Raw genomic sequence first — 19741 nt, forward strand, 5'->3', positions numbered from 1 at the left:
TACCAGATTGCTAGCCGGTACAGTACGAAATCAATAACCTTAATGAGAACCCGATTAGAAGGGATAGAACCTGCGGAATGGGTCAAGACAGTGGGAGGAAGCTTCTTGAAAGGGTATACCTTCCCCCTTCGCATTAAATGCTCTGCAACAACCTTATCAGCTGCATTAATGAGGAAATGACTCTTAAGTAGTAGTTTCACAACTAGCAACCCCTTCTACCACCTTCAATAGAACTCTGATGGGACAAGTATCCTGAGAAAAGTCCTGAGGCATACAAGTGGAAGGCTAGGATCCAAGGAATGGGGATATATATATAAGGGGGAGAAAACCTCCCAGTAAGGGGGGATGATTTTGGGAAGAATTAGAAAAACAAGAAAGTGAACAGTACATTGCCTAGTATAAAACTTGTATCAATCATATATAAGAACTCAACCTTGGACCTGACTGAGGAGAGCTCTATTCTCAATTATTCAGTGAATTGTTTTTCTTTGTTACTTTGGGTTCCTCGGCCTTAGACCAGAACTTGGATAAGAATTATACTAGAACTGTCTTCCCACCCTTTGCGTAGTAACTTTTTATTGTTTGAGCTTGGTTTGTAGGATAAGGCACTACTGTTCTAAGTGGACTTGGGCCATCAAATTCTTAGTTCTTACACTATTTCTTTTGTTAATATTTATATATTAAAAAAAATCTTATTGGGCTATCACTTGAATCCCGTAATCCTTAAAATTTGATACATTTATTTTTAGTGCTCAAAGAATTATAAAAATAATATAGTCATTTTGAAATCTTATGATAAGACTATAAAATGACTAATTTGCAAAGTTTATAATTTTTTTGTTCTAAAAAAGAAAACTCCAAATTTTAGTAACTCAAATAAAACTCGATCCAAATTTTAATGAGCAATATTATATTTTTTTTTAAAAAGCCATATCTCCGTTAAAAGCAGTTGTCAAGCGTATATTACCTATTGAGTGAGAATTGGGTACAATGTTTAGTTGTATTGGACCCAATCCAAGTCTTTATTTATTTTAGTCCGCCTGATCAAATATACTTTATTATTTAACAATATCTTACCCTTTGATCCACCAATTAATATTGTCTCTCCACTATCCGATCCAACAATACTTGTACAACAAATCTAATGCCACAAACTTAATTACATTTGCCACAATTTTTCCACATGGTTGATTGTGAGTAATGGGAGAAAATATAATAATTTATTATTATATAAATAAAAGTGACATGCAACCAATCACAATTTGTCACGTAGTTTATATATATAAAGTTCGTGTTGACAAGCACAATAAGGTGCTCATTAAAAAATAACTTTATATCAAATCATTTTGCTTTATGTCAAATTGTTTACTAGTTTTATAAGGTCTAGAGCCAACAAAGTTGATTTTTTGAATTTCATTTGTCACTTCAATAATATTTTCATTCCCCTCATCAATTCATTCAAATTTTTTATTAAATGATTCTCAAAAAAAAAAAAAATACTTATTAAATGAACCCCATAATAAATCATCCTTAATGCGCACTAGTGTCCGTTAACATTTACTTATGAATGCTTATAAAAAAACATTTACTTATAAATAAAAGTGACACTTAGTTACCACATTTGCTCAAAAATAGTTACCACATTTACCACGCGAGTGATTAGGGGTGGTAGAAAAAAACATAGTCTATATTAAAGTCACATGCAGCAAATTCCTAATTGTTGCTAAAGTTTGTACCAATATAAGAGCATCCACAGCAGCTGTGGTATAATTTATGCCATTTTGCCACACTAAAGACCTAGTTTATTATTTTACCACATTATTTTACAACATCCCATTTATCAGATGTTTTATCATTCAATTCTATACATTAAAATAATATTTACTACACATTAAAATAATATAAACAACACAATAAAATAATATATCTAACACAGTAATTAACAACCACAACACTGCCGCCGTCGCCACCGCCACCACCACCACCATCGTGGCAGCCACAATCCATTGCAAAACAAAAAACTGAAAACAAAACCACCACCATAACCACCGCCCACCACAAAACCCATTAAAATCCAGAAAACACAGAAAACCCATTAATCAAACCCAGAAAACACAGCAACTCAAACCCAGAAAACACAACCAAAACCCACTAGACGGGCAACCCAAACCCACGAAACTACTAGCACCGCCAACCCAAAGCCATGAATCCACTTGCACCGGCAACCAAAACCCATTAGCACCGGCAACCCACGATTCCGATCTCACCTCAACGTCGATGCCCACGTCGATTCCAATCCCATAATCGTGACAAACACTCCAGCGACAGACCTCGCCCTCACGAACCTCGCTTATTGCTCGCACGCCGATCTTCATGGCTTCGCCGTCTCTGGCACCAAGCTCTACCTCGCCTCCATCGCCGATTCCTTTGTTCTTTTTGGGTTTGTGATGATTCCATTTCTGGGTTTTGTTTTAAACTGGGAATTGGATTTAAGGATTTTTGGGTTTGATTTTTGGATTTGAAGAAAGAAGATTTTTGGGTTTGATTTGAGGAAAGAACATCAGTTTGGGAGAGAGACAGATTGTGAGGAGAGGAAACGGTTGGGGAGAGAAAAAATCAATTAAAAAAGTGAGAGGAGAGAGAAAAATCGAATAAAAAAATAATAAATTTATACCACATTTCGTCTATACGGTGACAAATATAAGAAGTTACTGTTCAGTGTTGCATAATTTATAAGATTTGAAACATCTGATAAATGAGGTTTTTTAGTGTTTGATGTGGTAAATGTGCCAAATATTTGACATTTGGCACATTTACCACATCTAATGTAGATGCTCAACTCATACTCAAATCATATCGTCCTTTCTATCCAAAAAAAAAAAATTCTATCATCAAACGCTGCTCAATCATGACATACATGACGAAAGTTCTCCACCGTCCGATCAATCTGATTTGCCCATAGAACAGGATATGCCAACCAAACCGTACAGAATCTCAACCCATCTCTTTCCCATTGGGCACACAAACCCATATAATAATATAATCAATTTAATAGTATTAAAATCTCTCTCACTCTCTTTACCAAGAAATTATTATTTACCTTTCTTAAAAAAAAAAAAAAATTATTATTTACAATTATAAATATGATTTTTTCTAACCAATAAAATGATGTTATCTATCCAATAAAATAATGTTATTTATGTAAATATATATATATATATATATATTTAAAATTTTTAATCAATATAAAAAATTAAAAATTAAAATTATTATATGATGTCATATTTATGTAAATAATAGTATTTTATTGATTAAGAGGTAAAAAAGACCACATCAACCGACCTAATAATTTCTCCTCCCTCTCCATCCATTCATTCCCAAATCTTCTCCGATCTTTATTTTTGGTGATTTATTTTAAATTTTTATTTTTATAAATTTTGTTCAAAAATAGAAAAAAATTATCTCATATATAAAAAATATAAAAAAATTGATTCTAATAATAATACTTTGGCATAGAGGCACAAGTGAAAACATAAAACGCAAAACACGAAACACCAAAAACGCGAGACCCGCATAGCTTTGACATAGAGATAGAGGCACAAGTTAACAACGATTTGGGGGAAATTTTCAATTTTCAATTTGGTTTTTGATTTTTAGGGTTAGGGTTTTCGATTTTTTTTTTCCGATTTCGATTCGAATTTTCGATCGAGAAATTATGGGTGCCGAGGGCGATTCGAGCGAGGCGAGAGTGAGTGTTGGTGTTGGTGGTGAAGAAGAGCGAAGAGAAGAGGTTGTAATCAATATCAGGTGCTCGAATGGTACGAAATTCACGGTGAGGACGAGCCTCGATTCTTCGATTAGTGCATTCAAGGCTGCTTTGGCTCAGAATTGCGATGTACCAGCTGATCAGCAGAGGTTGATTTACAAAGGTCGCATCTTGAAGGATGACCAAACCCTAGAAAGCTATGGTACTCTCTCTCTCTCTCTCTCTCTCAAAGTTGCGCCCTTTTTGTTATACTAATATTTGGGTTTTGTTATTATTCGATGCAATTTGTGATTTTTTTTTTAAAAATTTTTTTTGATACTAACGTTTATATGGTGAAATATATGAACTTAATTTGTCGTGAAAAATGAAAATTTTTAATTTAATTTGATTGTAATTTTTAATGTTTTTGATAGTGAATGCAAAGCTATGGTACTTTGACTCAATTCCTTGATATGGGTTTAGTTATATTAGATGCAATTGCCATTTTTTTTTTTTTTTTTTTTTTTTTTTTGGGTTTCAAATTTGGTCCTTTAATTTGTCTGTGTGTGAATTTTGAATTTCATTTGATTATTAGATTTATTTATTTTTGATAGTGCATGCGATTGATTATTTTTTGGATAATGAATGCAATCAATTAAGGAGGTAATGGAGATTATGATTTCGGATAGAATAGAATGGCAGAAATGAACTTATGTGGCTGTTCCTGATTAGTTTGTTGAGTATCCATAGCCGACCCCAATTTTTGGGACTGACCCTTGGTTGCTCATGTTCTTGTAATTGATTCAGATTCTGTATTGGAGATGGGTGTTGAATTTTAGTTATTGGTTTGTCTGTTGAATGTCTTTGATGATAGGAAAGTGAGTTTGTTGGGATTTTTGCTGCTTTTTTTTGGGGGGTGGGGGTGGGGGAGGGATTATACATGTCTTTGGGAAACCCTTGGACCTTTTGAAGTTTATTAAACTGTGGTTTTAATTCGATGCAATCAATTGTGTTCTACCATAGGGAAGGGTAGCAGATTGTCTGGCATGTTCTGATGGTGTGCAACTAATCTGAGTGAACTTCTCCTATGTCATCAAAATATATATATATATATATATATATATATTTTTTTTTTGCCTAGATAATTGAGTCATAGAAATAGCATTGTTCTGGTGAGGAAACTTAACACTCATGTCATGTTGAAGTCAGATGGTACCAATTTTCTTATGGTGGCAGAATGAGAGGTGAAGTGACTATTGTTTGTGGTTGTACCATATATATATATATATATATTTTTTTTTTTATGTGGTTTTCATGATCAAATGAATTGGTTATTCCATTGTAATCTATTGGAGTCTTATTTGTAGTATACAGGGAATTATTAGAACAGTTTGCAATATGCTTTATAGGGGTATTTCTTCATCAGAGATTGATTCTTTTTTTTCTTTTTGGGATACTTTCTTTATTGAAGGTTTGCAGGCAGAACACACTGTTCACATGGTTCGTGGTTTTGCTTCAGCTGCGTCAACACCTGCTGGTACTGCCACTGCTACTACTGCTGCTGCCACTGGTAATTCAGAAAGTCTGAACAATACGCCGGGTGTTACACGGGGTGTTGGTTCAAACGAAGGCGGGGGCTTGGGAAATGCTGGTCTTGGTGCATCTTTATTTGGTCTCAATGCTCTAGGAAGTGGAGGAGCACCTGGCTTATTTGGAGCTGGGCTGCCAGAATTTGAACAAGTGCAGCAACAACTGACTCAGAACCCAAATATGATGAGGGAAATTATGAGCATGCCTGCCATTCAGAGCCTAATGAACAACCCTGAATTAATGCGCAGCTTGATTATGAGCAATCCTCAGATGCGTGATATCATTGACCGGAATCCAGAGCTTGCTCATGTGCTTAATGACCCTGGTATTCTCCGACAGACTATAGAAGCTGCAAGGAACCCCGAGCTCATGCGTGAGATGATGCGAAACACAGACAGGGCAATGAGCAACATTGAAGCTTCCCCTGAGGGATTTAACATGCTTAGACGCATGTATGAAAATGTTCAGGAACCATTTCTGAATGCTACAACAATGGGTGGAAACGCTGGAAATGATTTGGGTTCAAACCCATTTGCAGCACTGTTGGGGAACCAAGGTGGGACACAAGTGAGGGACGGGTCAAATAATCCTTCAACTACTGGTTCTGAAACCACTACAGGACTTACTTCTCCAAATACAAACCCACTTCCAAACCCTTGGAACAATACTGGTGGTAAGTTTTGCCCTTCTTAACTTTTTCAAAGCACTTATGGTCCAGCTTTGGTATCCACTCACACACACACACACACACACACACACACACACACACACACACACACACATGTAATAATGTGTAAAGAAGACATAATTCCCTGAATAACTCTCATGCATTTCTTAACTATCTTCAGTTTTACTGTAGTTGGTATTAGTCTGGATATATAGATTAGCCTCTTGTGATTTTATTAGAATTTGTTAATTTTAAATGCTGCTAATTATATTTCTCATGTCTTTTTATACAAAATGTTAGGAGGTACTCAGACAACAACTACAAGGCCAAATCCTGCTGGGGATGCAAGGGCACCTGGTATTGCTGGTCTTGGAGGGCTTGGTCTCCCTGAGATGGAACAGATGTTTAATGGTATCCCAGATTCTACCCTACTCAATCAATTTATGCAAAATCCAGCTGTATCACAGATGATGCAAAGCTTGCTCTCCAATCCCCAATATATGAATCAGGTACTACGACTGGGAAAATTACCTTTAGCTCAATAAATTATTTTTTGTGAGTTGGGATCTTTCATGGGTTAAATAATCTCTCTTTTTTAGATTCTCAGTCTCAACCCTCAACTGCGTGGCATGGTTGATACAAATCCTCAATTAAGAGAAATGATGCAAAATCCAGATCTTCTTCGTCAGTTAACTAACCCTGAGACAATGCAGGTATGACTTTGTACACATGGTCTCAATTTGTGTGTGGAGAAAGTGACTTACATGCTTGAGTGCATGTTCGTTTGAACTAGTTGATATTGACATTGAGTTTCAAGTCTTGTCAAGGTGGGAAAAATTCTTACATTTTACTTTTATAACATGATTTGGCCAGTGAGAATATTGTGGTTGATTGAATTTAGTGATCATGCTTGTAACATTTTTACCAAGAAATTTAATTGTGATTCACACATGCTTGATGTTTCTTTGGCTCCTTTCTCTGTTTCCTCTTGCAGCAAATGCTAGCTTTACAGCAGTCAGTTCTGTCTCAGCTCAATCAACGGCAATCAACCCAGTAAGTGTGGATGTGTCTTACTTGATTAGGATTTGGGATTGGTGCCATTAGTTTGCTTGCTGCTAGGTTGTAATAAGATCATCTAGTTTGTGTGCCGGTGCAATTACCTGATGAGTTGTCAGAGTTGTTTCCTAGGTTGTAATTGCTTGCTAGAAATTGAATGAATCAATATACATGGCAACTAGTTTATGCCCCTTGATAATAAGCCTCTAAATGAGTATTATTTTTTGAATTATTCTTGTGAAAGACAAATTTTGGATATATGGCCATTTTATATTGATCATATTGCCACAACTCTATTTTCATCACTATGGACTGATTCAATTTCTCCATGGCTTGTCAAACACACCATTGTTTAAAATACTTGGTGTAAAATATTCATTTTCCCTCAATTTTGATGAATTGTTACTTTATTTAAATTATGGATTATAGTGCCAATTTCTCCTTGTCTTGTCAAACATATCATCTGTGAAAGAGAAATACACCAAATGGTTTTTAACTTGTGTTCTTCATATAGATTCATTTGCATTTTGTTGGCCAGCATTTATAAATCCAATTTGTTGACCCTTAATCATTTGCTGCTCGCTTGCAGGGATCAAGCTCAGACTGGTGGGAATACAGGTAGTTCATAAGACTACGATTTTAGAAATGAATATTCATTATGATTATTCTTTTGTCTTACATTCCCTTTCAATTAGATTCATTAGATTTGATGTTTGTTCATTACAGGAGCACCTAATGCTGCTGCATTGGAGTTGATGATGAACATGTTTGGTGGTCTTGGAGCTGGCAGCTTGAGTGTTCCAAATAACCCCGATGGTTAGAATTCTTAATTGATATCATTTTCACTTAATCTAGCTGTTAGGTTGCCACTAAATATGTCATTTGTTTTTGTAGTACCTCCGGAAGAACTGTATGCAACTCAGCTTTCACAGCTTCAAGAAATGGGTTTCTTTGATACTCAAGAGAATATCAGGGCACTGCGTGCTACGTCTGGGAATGTCCATGCTGCAGTAGAGCGACTTCTGGGGAATCCTGGGCAATAACTTCCTTAGGGTTTACATTTTTATATTTACTCGGGGAATTCTCATTTGGACATGTAAGAATAGTTAAATTTGTACCAGTGTCTTTTAAAGGCATACAATGTGCACAGACGAACATTTCATTTTGGGCGTGTTAATAAGCAAGGACACGCTGTGATAGAGCTTTCAGCTTGTGGGTATAATCACGAGCATTACCCGATTATTTTGGTGCCCTTTCTCTCATGTACATACATATTTTCAATTTTTTTTTTTTTTTAATGATACTATTCTTATCATATCTGAAATCTTTTGGATTTTATTTGTGTAATGATCACAAAACCCACCTGTGTTTACATTGATGATTGAACTAGGAAAAAGGAAACAGTTGTTGCAAAGAGATTGCTGTCTCTTTCTATGTCCCATAAAGGTTAAATTTTTTCTCTGCTTGATGTCCCATAAAGGGTCAATTATCTCATAGAAATCCATCAATCAATCGGTTCTGCATAGGTTTTCTGTTTAAATATGTTGAAAATTTCACTTGGAAACAAGGGGGAGGGGAAAAAGATAAGAGATGATGGGGGGTATTTAGTGGAAAACACCGATGGAGAATTTTAGCTCCTAATAGGAAATCATTATTAATCCAATCAATGGAATTTTAAGTCTACCTTATGTCTTGCTTTGGTGTAAATTTACGATTATCACGAGAAAAGTGTTTGTTGAGGAGGGTAAGAGGATTGTGCGGAATGACTGAGAATATTAGGTTAAAACAGATGAGTGAAGCATGATAATTGAGGCAGGAGACAGATTCTAGCTTGATTGGAACACCAATTTCAAAATGACACTTGTCTAAGAATAGGTGAACTAAAATTTAGTTAGTCTCATTTGATTGGCCTTATCCTGTTGTGCTTAGCACATTTTTGCCAATTTGGAATGTTTTGCCCTAATGAGACCATAATTGGCTCTACTTATAAGTAGATATTTCCAAGAAATAAGGATGTTTTCTTCATGGATATGGTGTATTAGGTCAAATCTTCCTGGTCAGGATGACAGGATCCTTATGATTTTCCTAATTTTATGAAACCTTGTCCTTCTATGTGTCTTGATTTCAACCCAAGATTAGTCTGGCATGCAAAGTCAGTACTTGTCTTTCCGAAGGTGTTAAGGGACTCAAATTGTCTTGGTCTAATTCAATTAGTGCTTCTAAATTGTCAATTCCTAATCACTTATATATAGGTGATAGCAAGATGAAATTTTCCTTACTAGTGTTAAGCCTAATGAGGGATCAAGACGGGTCTATGCCACCTAGGCTAAGGCCTCAGGGTATCAGATCTTACAATTAAATTGTATTCAGCAACGAAACACACTAAACCCTCGGCTCCATTAGCATTGTTCAAGTAAGAATGTGGAAATGTCTGTCATTTTATCAACCTCTCTTGCCCCTCTTGCTAAGATCAACAATCCATGTTAAGTGGCATAAGTCACCTAACGGGTTGGTTCAAATTAAATACTGAGGGATCTTCTGTGGAAAACCAAGGCCTTGCCAGTAGTGGGGGGATTATTCGTGATAACAATGACAATTGTGTAAAGGGTTTTTCAAGGTCCATTGGCAGAGCAACTAGCATGCTTGCCTAAATTTGGGCCTTAAGAGATGGCCTTGGACAAGCTAGAGAACTAGCAATTACCCCATCTTTTTGGTGAAATTGGATGCACAAGAGCTTGTTTTGCTTAAAAAAAAAAAAGCACTCACCTAATATACTGATTTAGAGTAATATACATATTGCAGGAATATCAACCAGCTTTCCATAGCTGCCAAGTCAATATCTTTAGAGATTAGAGAATCCAACAAGTGTGCTAATGCTTTTGCCAAGAGAGGGTGTTCTCAAATGAATGACTTTATTTTGTTTTGTTTGAGGATCTTCCTAATGCTATATATATATATATATATATATATTTTTTTTTTTTTTAGAACTTTATGAATTTGGGACTCTCCCGTGACAAATTAGCAATGGAGGAATTTGGAAAGTAATACAAATAATAATAATAAACATGGATGGATATCAAATTTTCTAGTCCACAACTTTCAAAGGTGAGTTTAGGATTTCATCCACTACAATTGAAAATTATGGATAGAGAGAGAGAGAGAGAGAGAGAGAGAGAGAGAGTCCAAACTCATCTTTCCATATTTGGCATTTCATACTGCCATATTTGAAGTTGAAAGACCTGCATAGATTCGAACAAAACAACAAAATGTGTTGCTTTTTATTTTTTATTTTTTAAATTCTATTATTTTAATTGTAATTGTATGCATGGGAGAATATTGAGGGAATTCCAATTGAAGAAGTAGAGAGTTCAAACACAAATTAAAAACATCTAATCACTACAAATATTATATGGCAGTTAATGATCATACCTTTCAAGTTTTAGTATAATACACGTGGTTTCCATCTTTTATCTTATACATACTAGATTAAATTTCTATAAACACTTTATTTATTGATTAGAAGATTTGCACTTAGAACTTAAATCACATAATGCTTAAGAATTTTGTAGGATAACTTCTAGTGCTGACTCTTGAAATTTGGGATAAGTTTAATTTTAGTATTCAAATTAAAAAAAAATCACATTTGCACCTTGAAATTTCAAAAGAAAAAAAAAATTATCCCTTCATTTGTGGGGCTATTTACAATTTTGGTATCTTAAATATGGAATTGGTCGATTTCGTTCCCTAAAAAATTGTAATTGGTCCAAATTTGGTATCTAAAAACTGGGTAGTCTTAGCATCCTATTAATTCATGTAAATAGAAAAATAAATAGAAGAACTAAATTATTTCATTTTTGAATTTTAAATTTGAGAGACCAAAATCAAGGACAAAAGGTATAATTTACCCAAATTTAGTATAATAACATCTCCTCAACCGGTCATGACTAGTATAAAATTTTCATGGGCCAAGTTTGTCATGCTTGTAGAAGTTCAGGACTAAAATGTATGTAACCTAAAAATTGGGGGCCAATTTATAATATTAAAGAAATTTAGGATCATCACAAATTTGCTAAATGTATAAAACCAGGGGCAAAATTATAAATTCCCATATAATTAGAGCGAAAGCTTTTAGCTTTGAAACCCGTTTCTCTCTCTCTCTCTCACACACAGCGCTTGCAATGAGCTAAGGTAACAATGCTATTCCCTCTCTGCTTTGATTCGTGAACTAGTTGAACCTTAGTCTTTGTTTCTTGCTAAAGGTTCACTTCGTTGAATTGTTTGTTTCATTTTGTTGTATGCATATTTGGGTGCTTTTGGTGGAGAAAGGTTTCAAATCTTGATTGCTTGTGAATCTCTATGTGGGAAACTTTGTTTTTCAAATTTACTTTAATGGGTATTGTTTATTTTGTGGTTTTGGTAGAACCCATGTTGCAAAATTGGAAATTTTGTGGTTAATCAAGTGTTGAAAAGTGTTTCTGCATTGTTGTCTTGAGTTTGCTGAAAGATGAAGAAGAAACTGAATTATGCATGAATGAAGCAAATTATAGGGCTTATTTATTGGTCATTCAATTGGTGCTTCCTTGAAAATTGTATGCATTGGTGGACTGGAGGGTTTAACGGTTTCAATTGGTAGGTGCTACAGTACTTTCATGCTATTGATTTTGTGGATATGAGTAATAAAATGTTTGTGTTGCATTTTCACTATTATGTAGAACATAACGTTCACACCGGGAAAAATAAAAAATAACGATACAATATTGGTCAGTGCATGCTTAGCCTATGCCAGTTAATGTGTTTCCTTAATTGTAATTACCAATACCTTAATTTTGTGTAGAAATTCTTAATTATTTATAGGTGCAATTATCTTGAGCTGACTGTGAGGAATAACTCAGGGTCAAAGATTTATTCAGTCCTTTCTATTTTTTTTTTTTTTTTTGAAGAAAGTCATAGATGTGTGAAGAGGGAAAGTTATTTGACTATTCTTTGTGAAATCAAGTTGATGCACTGGTTAATTGAGAACTAGAAGTATATTGGTAGTATTGCCATAACTGGATTTTCTTGTGGATATGTATTGGAGAAATTCGTATCGTGTTTAAATTAAAACTCCAAAATGTTACATTGCCCACATAGGAAAGAAGCGTCTTGAGGAATTCTTTTGAGTATTATCAAAATAAGACTTCTATACTATTATACAGCACAGCTTTGAGCTGTTACCATGCAAACGTTCTTAAATAGCTGTCCTTGCAAGTGAATGACCACAGCTGCCACTATATGTCATAAACAAATCTTAATTTGGTAAGAAAATAAGCGTAGGTTTTTTTTTTTTTTTTTTTGGGGGGGGGGGGGGGTGGTGTGGGGTTATGATGTGAAGAGAAAGAGGACAGAATGATGGCAAAGGACTAGAAGGTTTTAGGATGAAGTCATGTTGTGGTTATTTTGAATAGTTCCTAATGATGAAATACCCACCTTTATTTTAATCTGTAATTGTGTAGGGTTTATCTCTATCAGTGTTATGAGTGCAAATAACTGAAATAAATGCTTAAACCCATTCGTTTTAAAAGCCATGTTTGTCTTGTTCCTATTCCTATATTTAATAAGAGATGAGTTTTGTGAAATTAAATATTGCTTATAATTTATTTTCTGTCCTTTATTTTATTTGAAAACAATTTGCACAGTGATTTTAATATATGTTGTGTATTCTAAAAATAGGTACACAATGCCAATTTAACATAAGATTTAATTTGTGATGATAACTAGCTCATAAGCCCTGCCAAAATGATAACACTGTCTTAATGGCACTAGATGTACTCAAAACAACAACAACAACAACAACAACAACAGGGCTATGGTTCCTCAACGAATTAGTTAGGGTCAGCCATGTGTTCTTTTCCTCCATTTTATTCTATTTGGAATCATATTATCTGTTATTTCCTTAATTGATAAGTCCTTTTTTATTACTTCTACTAATTTTATTTGGGTCTTGATCTACCTTAATTCACTCCTTGAACTTGGATCATGTCACTCTTTCTTACTAGTGCATTAATCGCTCTCCTTTGAAAATGACCAAACCATCTCAAGCGACTCTCTCTCATTTTTTCACAAATAAGGGCTACTTGTACCCCTATCTTTGAGCGGGTTTGCTTAGATGTAGTCAGAATCTTGAGGAAATATCTTGGAACAATACTAAGCTGAATCTAAATGGAATTTAGTTATTTTTCATAACTTTAAAAAGAAACTCCAATTAATCTTCGTTGAATTTTGACTAGATTACCAGTTTTTATCCTCCATAACCAGTGTCAATTCTTCAATTTTCACCAACTAATATGCTTCCATTAGTGTTTGATTAAGTTATTTGCTGGTTGCTTCTTTTAGTTACCGTTTATTCTTCCAGTTTTTTCATGGTGCAAATAACTCAAAATGATGTAGAATCTTAATTGGTCTATGGTTTATCCTAGTGAGTGTAGGTGGTTGAACTTGATTCAGCCATTATCTACTTTTGTCGGTTATCAACGTTGACTGAATCCATTAAGTTGTGGTTTGTGAAAATCCACCATCTTATACATTTAGAGTGTGAGGTGTACATTTCATGTGTTCTCATCTTTCTTTTTTTTTCTTTTGCTTTCTTAATAAAAACATGATCTTCTTATGTATATCTAATTGTACAATTTCTTACAATTATTCTAAACATATTTACCAAAAAATAAAAAATAATTATCCCAAAACATTTCATGTCAAAGACAGTAACTTGCTGTTTAGTATTTAGTGTCTTATTTGCATATCCTGTTTTCGTTTTCAATTTATTTGGAAATACGTGCGTGTTTCATTTTTGTTGGTTTCATTAATGCAGTCAGTGTGTCTTCTTATTTGAGCTTTTGTTAGAGGCTATTCATATGTTTGTTTCTTGCACATGGAATCTTGTCAATGTTCTGTCATCTGTGATCCTAAATAGAATGCAAGAATATACACTTTATCTTGTCAACGTTGTGAGATCTTTATCTGCCGAACCTTGTCATAGTAGCATTTGTTTTAAATGGTACTCATTTTACACTGGGACCGATATCAAGGAGATGTACGGGTTTCCAAGCTATGCGGCTTATATTTCATATAAGTTATCTTCTGTTGTTTTGTAAATGTCTGATTCTGTAATTCTGAATTCCTAATTTTTTTTCATTGGAAGTTAAGTTGACTCAGATGGTTCAACAAACAATAGAGTCTAAATTCAGTGAATATGGGATGGGAAACAGTGAAAATGATTTGCCTACTCGTGATAAGCAACTGCCGGTTTCTGTAAAGAAGACAGTGTTGAGAGATTTGCAGAATGATAACAGAATTATGGTGCCCAACTCTATTGGAAACTCTCCGCTTTTGAAGGATAAAAGTCCAGTTAGTGATGCCACTAAAGCTTCTGGTGCCAAGAGAGCCTCACCAGAACACCCTGTGAGTCCCCCTCACCCCCATTCTCAAAGCAGTAATGGGCATCTTGTTTATGTCCGTAGAAAATCTGAAGCAGAATTAGGCAAGAGTAGCACTTGTGATAGCACAAGCGTTACTACTGATTGCCCACAGTCAAGGCAACTTGGTCACCAGGATGAGACCACCCAACCCAACTCCCAGGTGAAGGAGCCAAAAGATTCTTGCTTTCCGGCATTTGCACCTTTTCCAATGGAGACTTCTATAAGCTCATCTGGAAAACCTTCGGTTCCTCAACTTCTTGGAAAGCCTGGTATAAGGCCAGCACCAGCAGAATCCAATTATCATCCTGTAGCTTCTGCTGGCCCTTTGTTGAGTAATCCAAAGGGATCGAAGAATCTACAGTGGGAAGACCGATTTCATATACTGCAGATGTTATTAAGAAAATTGGACGAAGCAGATCAAGAGAATTATCTCCAGTGTAAGCCCTTCTATGTCAAATAAGTAAACTTAACATGCATTATTTTGCCACTACTTAAAATTCTAACGGTAACCTTTTGGTGTTTGATTTATGTGATTCTGTTAGCTCTTCGCATGCTCTCTGCCGAAAGTCTCAGCAGACATGCTGTTGATTTGGAAAAGAGATCGATTCAGCTTTCACTAGAGGAAGGTAATATGAATTGTGGCTTTTCCTGCCTTTTACTTTACACAGCTTAAATAGAATCTTCCTAAATTGGAAAAGGTATCTTTGGATGATTTATTGTCTTGCATTCAAATTTTATTTTTGGATAGATAATCCGATTATTGTTTTGGATTCGTATCTGATCTCTTGTTTCACTTCTAGTAAGTTGTTCACAAAACTTCTCATTTTGAAACTTTACGATTCACACTTGTGAGCTTTGACATGCTTTGATTCCCATTTAAATACCTTGAAAATTCTCCTGCTGCTTCCTCAATCAATACTGATGATTTGTTAAATGAAGGCATTTAGGGTGCTACCAAAGTTATTGATTTGCAGAATTATCGTCTGACTTCTTTTATAACCACTGATATTTTAGAATCTACTCGAGTTATTTAAACATCATCATGTTTCTGCTACTGACCTATAATTCTCAGTGGTAAACATGGACAAAATGTTTCTAGAAATGCAGTTTTTAGAAATCTAATAACATGGACACGAGCCGCTGTCTAACAAGGTATGAAGTGTCTAACTTGAAAAAGGGTGAGAAAGCAGTCATTTATTTAAGATTCCTATGACTTCATGCACATAACAAGGCGCATTCAATGTATCATACTGTTTAGTCATGCCTCTATAAGTGGAAACAGAAGATACAATTGTTGTGGTTGCAGATATTAATGTCAATATAGCATCCATTAGCTGGCAATTTAATTTCACCTATTGTGCCCTAAGAAAGTCAATGATCTATGAATATTCTGAGATGACAGGAGTTCCTTATATTCTATTCTCACTAGTTTTCCACATCATTACAGCGAAAGAGTTGCAGCGGGTAGCTGCTTTGAATGTCCTGGGAAAATCTATGAAGAATTTTAAAGCACCCTCAACATTTCAAGACCGGTTAGAGAAGTGACAGGATGGGATGAACTTCAGTAGTGTTTATTACTTTATTTCATTGTTGTGTTGGGCAAAAAGATAGCTTGTACACAACTGTCCCAACTTTTATTATTTTTCTGGCTTTTCTGCAGTAGTCATTCACCTGCTTGTTTCAATATTATCCACTGTAATATTGCCATTGTAATTTTCCATATCTAGTAGTGAAATGCTGTTGGCAATATCACATTGTTTCTGTATCAACTATTGACAGCAGCAAAAAATGAAAAGGAAATACTTTTAATTGTGATGCATTGCCTCTTTGATGTGAGTGTGGGTGGTATCTAGTTATCCATATCACTTATTCTTTGGTATTTTTGTATTATCTTAGAACAACAACAACAAAGCTATAGTTCCGAAATTTGGGATAGGCTATGGATCCTCGACAGATTAGATTGGGTCGGCCATGTGAGTTCTTTTCCTCTATTTTATTTTATTCGAAGTCATACTCTCTGTTATTTCCCTAATTTGCATGTCATTTTTTTTGTATTTTCTAAATGAAGTCATTTAAGGCTTTAATCAAACATTGAGGGGTCAAACTTGGGACGATAGGTTTGCAAGGTGATCTGCATTTGGTAATAGGGCAATGTAGAAGCAATTTGAGAGTTAGAGCATCAGCAGTGGGCTTCTCAAATGCCAAATTGTAAATTTCATTTGGCATTTGGGCCCAAATTGCTCCAGCAATTGGATGGCTATACCTGGGACCGGCCAAATTTTTTTGGCATAGCACTACAGTGCGATCTCATATGTGAGATTGCATTGTAGCGATATGCCATCCAAAAAAAATGTATTTTAATGATAGAGGAGAATAGGAAAATATTATTTTAATGATAAAGTGTATTTTATTATGTAGAAATATTATTTTGATGAGTAGAATAGGAAAATAAAAGTTGGGATGCTGGGTGTGTTGTAAAATGATATGGTATAATTGATAAAGTAACTTTTTAGAATGGTAAAATAAGATGAGATATAAAAACCGGTTGTGGATGCTCTAGCCAGCACGTGTTATGGCTGCAAAAACAGGTAGGTGGAAAGATCACCTTTTTTTTTTTTTTTTGGGTGTCTCAAGAGGGGGAAAACATTTATTGTGGGTATCAAGATTTTATATATATATATATATATATAATTTCATGGGAGGAGATTTGAACTTTTTCTGTGTTGGAAATATTGGAAAGGGTCAATTGAATTACAAAGTTCTTTGCAAGATGCACTAATTGTGTGCAACCAATGTGTCATAACATTTAGGGTCTGCAGATGTGTGGTTCTTATAGACCGATGTCTTGGATAATTCCTCTAGTACCAGAAATAGCAAACGCTAGTTGTATGTTTTTTCCTCACTATTATGTCCACGCAAAATATATTGGACTTGTTTGGGCTGAAGAATTCGTGCCCAGTGAGTTCTAAAATTACAATCCAATTAGCCGGTCAGCTTCCTTGTCACAAACAACTCTGTCACCTTTTATTGGTCTTTGAATCTTCCAAAGCCCATCTCAGAAATGAAATCATGAATTCATTTACTTTCTGATTTTATACTTCATACGGTATAATTTTGTGCTCAAAAGCTTAACTGATACTGCTGTCATGTTTAGCACCTAAACTTTATTATTTATTTTTTGAGGTTAACACACACCCATAATTCATTTTCTTTTCAGATAGTTCACTTCAACCCTTAGCGTCAAATACATACTAAAATTTGTGGGGTTGAAAGAAAAGATCCAAATAAATTTTTTATTCTAACCCATATTTATAAAAAAAAAAAAAAAAACCAAATACACACTCAAAAGTGAGAGAGAATGAGGTTCTAGCTTCTAACACAAAAACACTACAAATTCTACTCAAAAGTCATGATTCATATTTACATCAATGAAATCCTATGAAATAAAACCTTGCTCGAAGGTCTTGTTTGTTACATCTTTTTTTCCCCATTTATTTAACTTATTTGATTTATGTATAACTTCTTGAAATTTCATTTTTCTTAAATATTGTTATACAACACTTTTTCGGATTTATTTATTAAGCTCAATAAATTTATTTAAATAAACTCTCTCAAAAGAGTACTAAGTAATAAACAAATAGATTAATAGTGGATACGCTAGATTGTGATTTGCAAGTGGTTGTTTTGATTCTAATGGATGCCAGTCATATTAGTTTATATACATTCTACTTATAATTCATATTGTGGGTCCGGGAGGTCTGCAATTCGGCCCAAACTCTATCTGGGCCTAGGGCCCGTGCCGAGGAGGTATCTTGCCGAGGACGAATGATCAATGGCCGGGGTAGCAAGGGGAACGGCTAAGAAACTACCCTGTCCTCGGCACTCCAGAGCTTCAATGGGAAGACCAACATCATGGTGGAGGCAATCCCTAAACAGCCCCCTCAAGGGGATGTGAACGGAATGGGGCCCACAGGGAAGCAGGGTGTGAAATTGGACCAAGGAAAATGCGTCCCCTCTTCAGTAAATGCACCTGCTAGTACCCAGAGCTGATTAATGAGAAAAGACGTTTGGGCGGTGTAAACTTCGATCCATGCAACTAATAGAAAGTAAGACGGGACGGTAGATGGGATGGATACAGAAATAAGCTCCTGCCTGACCTACAAGTGGAGGGCCAGGATCAACCAAGACGGACTATATAATAAAAAGGTAGGTGCACCAAGGAGGAGGCTGGGAAAAATGGCCAAAAACCAGAGCCTCCCAGCCCACCTCCAGGAGAAAGATTTCAGAGCTGAAGAAAACTTAACCATGTATGAACACCACGAAAAACCCACCACCTGGTGACTAAGGCCTAGCCTTCCAAGCCCACGCTCTACAAATGATGTTGTTTGGGCCTTTCTACGTGCGAACCCAACACTGCTACGGTTCGTTACGAATTGTGTCCTTACAATTGGCACCGTCTGTGGGAAAGGCTTGTGTGTTGGCATAGGCGGTGGGTCGAGAGAGTTCCCTTGTCATCTCTGAAAACTGGTTGTAGAGTTTTAGAGTAAAGTTCCGCTAGGGGCTATGCTTCTTGACTAGGGGCTACGCTTGGTAGCGTTAATCGCACGGATAATTCTAGGGGCTTGGCCGGGGAGCTAACTCCCCTAAAGCCAAGGTCCAGCGCCAAAGGAAAACCAACTACTTGGATAAGAAGATTGGGCACCAAGCAAGACTTAGCTACTATGCGTGATGTCTAAAATGGTGCATATATCTTCGTTAAACGAGGGTTAGAAATGAGTCTAAAGCCTCTGCAGGTGCAAATAAGTTAGGGTTTGGGGAACATGATGATAAATGTATTGCATGCATAGATATTCGTACATGATAAAATGAAACAGCGCATAATTCATAAACAAATATTGCGTATCAGCGAGGGCAGTTAACGATGTAACCAGAAGGAAAAAAGATAAACAAGATTTCATATATACATGTACAAGTGCTTGCAAATCATCAATAAATTAGGAAGTTTTTGAAATAAAAGGAAACAAGTTAATCGTTGAAATAGAAATGAATACAAAAGCCTAGCCCAGATCTCTACTTTTCTGCATTTTTGTCGGTCACGTCCTGGGAGGAAGGAACAGGATCAGCTTCAATGCCCGGGAGGATGGTCCCTTCTGGGGAAGGTTGAGCAGGGCCAGCACTGGTACTCCGAGGGGCCACAGCAAGGGGAATGGCCTGTGGCGGCTGTGCAAG

The 19741-nt window shown here is 35.6% G+C and overlaps 2 protein-coding genes across 2 annotated transcripts; both read left to right on the forward strand.

The window, feature by feature from the left end:
* The first annotated feature begins 3539 nt into the window (after nt 1-3539).
* Nucleotides 3540-8300, forward strand: LOC115968028 (ubiquitin domain-containing protein DSK2b-like). Its single transcript, XM_031087216.1, has 8 exons — nt 3540-3968; nt 5217-6008; nt 6303-6511; nt 6602-6715; nt 6997-7055; nt 7648-7676; nt 7785-7874; nt 7953-8300. Exons 1-8 carry the CDS (start codon nt 3716-3718, stop codon nt 8099-8101), a joined length of 1695 nt encoding a protein of 564 aa, XP_030943076.1. The 5' UTR covers nt 3540-3715; the 3' UTR covers nt 8102-8300.
* A 3307-nt stretch (nt 8301-11607) lies between these two features.
* LOC115967503 lies at nt 11608-16331 on the forward strand. The gene is made up of 4 exons (XM_031086609.1): nt 11608-11687; nt 14236-14949; nt 15055-15138; nt 15960-16331. The coding sequence occupies exons 2-4, from the start codon at nt 14250-14252 to the stop codon at nt 16055-16057; spliced, it is 882 nt and encodes a 293-aa protein (XP_030942469.1). The 5' UTR covers nt 11608-11687; nt 14236-14249; the 3' UTR covers nt 16058-16331.
* The last annotated feature ends 3410 nt before the right edge of the window (nt 16332-19741 follow it).

The sequence above is a fragment of the Quercus lobata genome, chromosome 11 (genome assembly GCF_001633185.2).
Source record: "Quercus lobata isolate SW786 chromosome 11, ValleyOak3.0 Primary Assembly, whole genome shotgun sequence".
Taxonomy (NCBI): Eukaryota; Viridiplantae; Streptophyta; class Magnoliopsida; order Fagales; family Fagaceae; genus Quercus; species Quercus lobata.

Coding starts and splice junctions, on each gene's coding strand:
- LOC115968028 (XM_031087216.1), top strand. CDS start 3,716: ATGGGTGCCGAGGGCGATTCGAGCGAGGCGAGAGTGAGTGTTGGTGTT. Junction 6,716..6,996: donor CTAACCCTGAGACAATGCAG/GTATGACTTTGT, acceptor TTCCTCTTGCAG/CAAATGCTAGCTTTACAGCA. Junction 7,677..7,784: donor TCAGACTGGTGGGAATACAG/GTAGTTCATAAG, acceptor TGTTCATTACAG/GAGCACCTAATGCTGCTGCA.
- LOC115967503 (XM_031086609.1), top strand. CDS start 14,250: ATGGTTCAACAAACAATAGAGTCTAAATTCAGTGAATATGGGATGGGA. Junction 14,950..15,054: donor TCAAGAGAATTATCTCCAGT/GTAAGCCCTTCT, acceptor TGATTCTGTTAG/CTCTTCGCATGCTCTCTGCC. Junction 15,139..15,959: donor TCAGCTTTCACTAGAGGAAG/GTAATATGAATT, acceptor ACATCATTACAG/CGAAAGAGTTGCAGCGGGTA.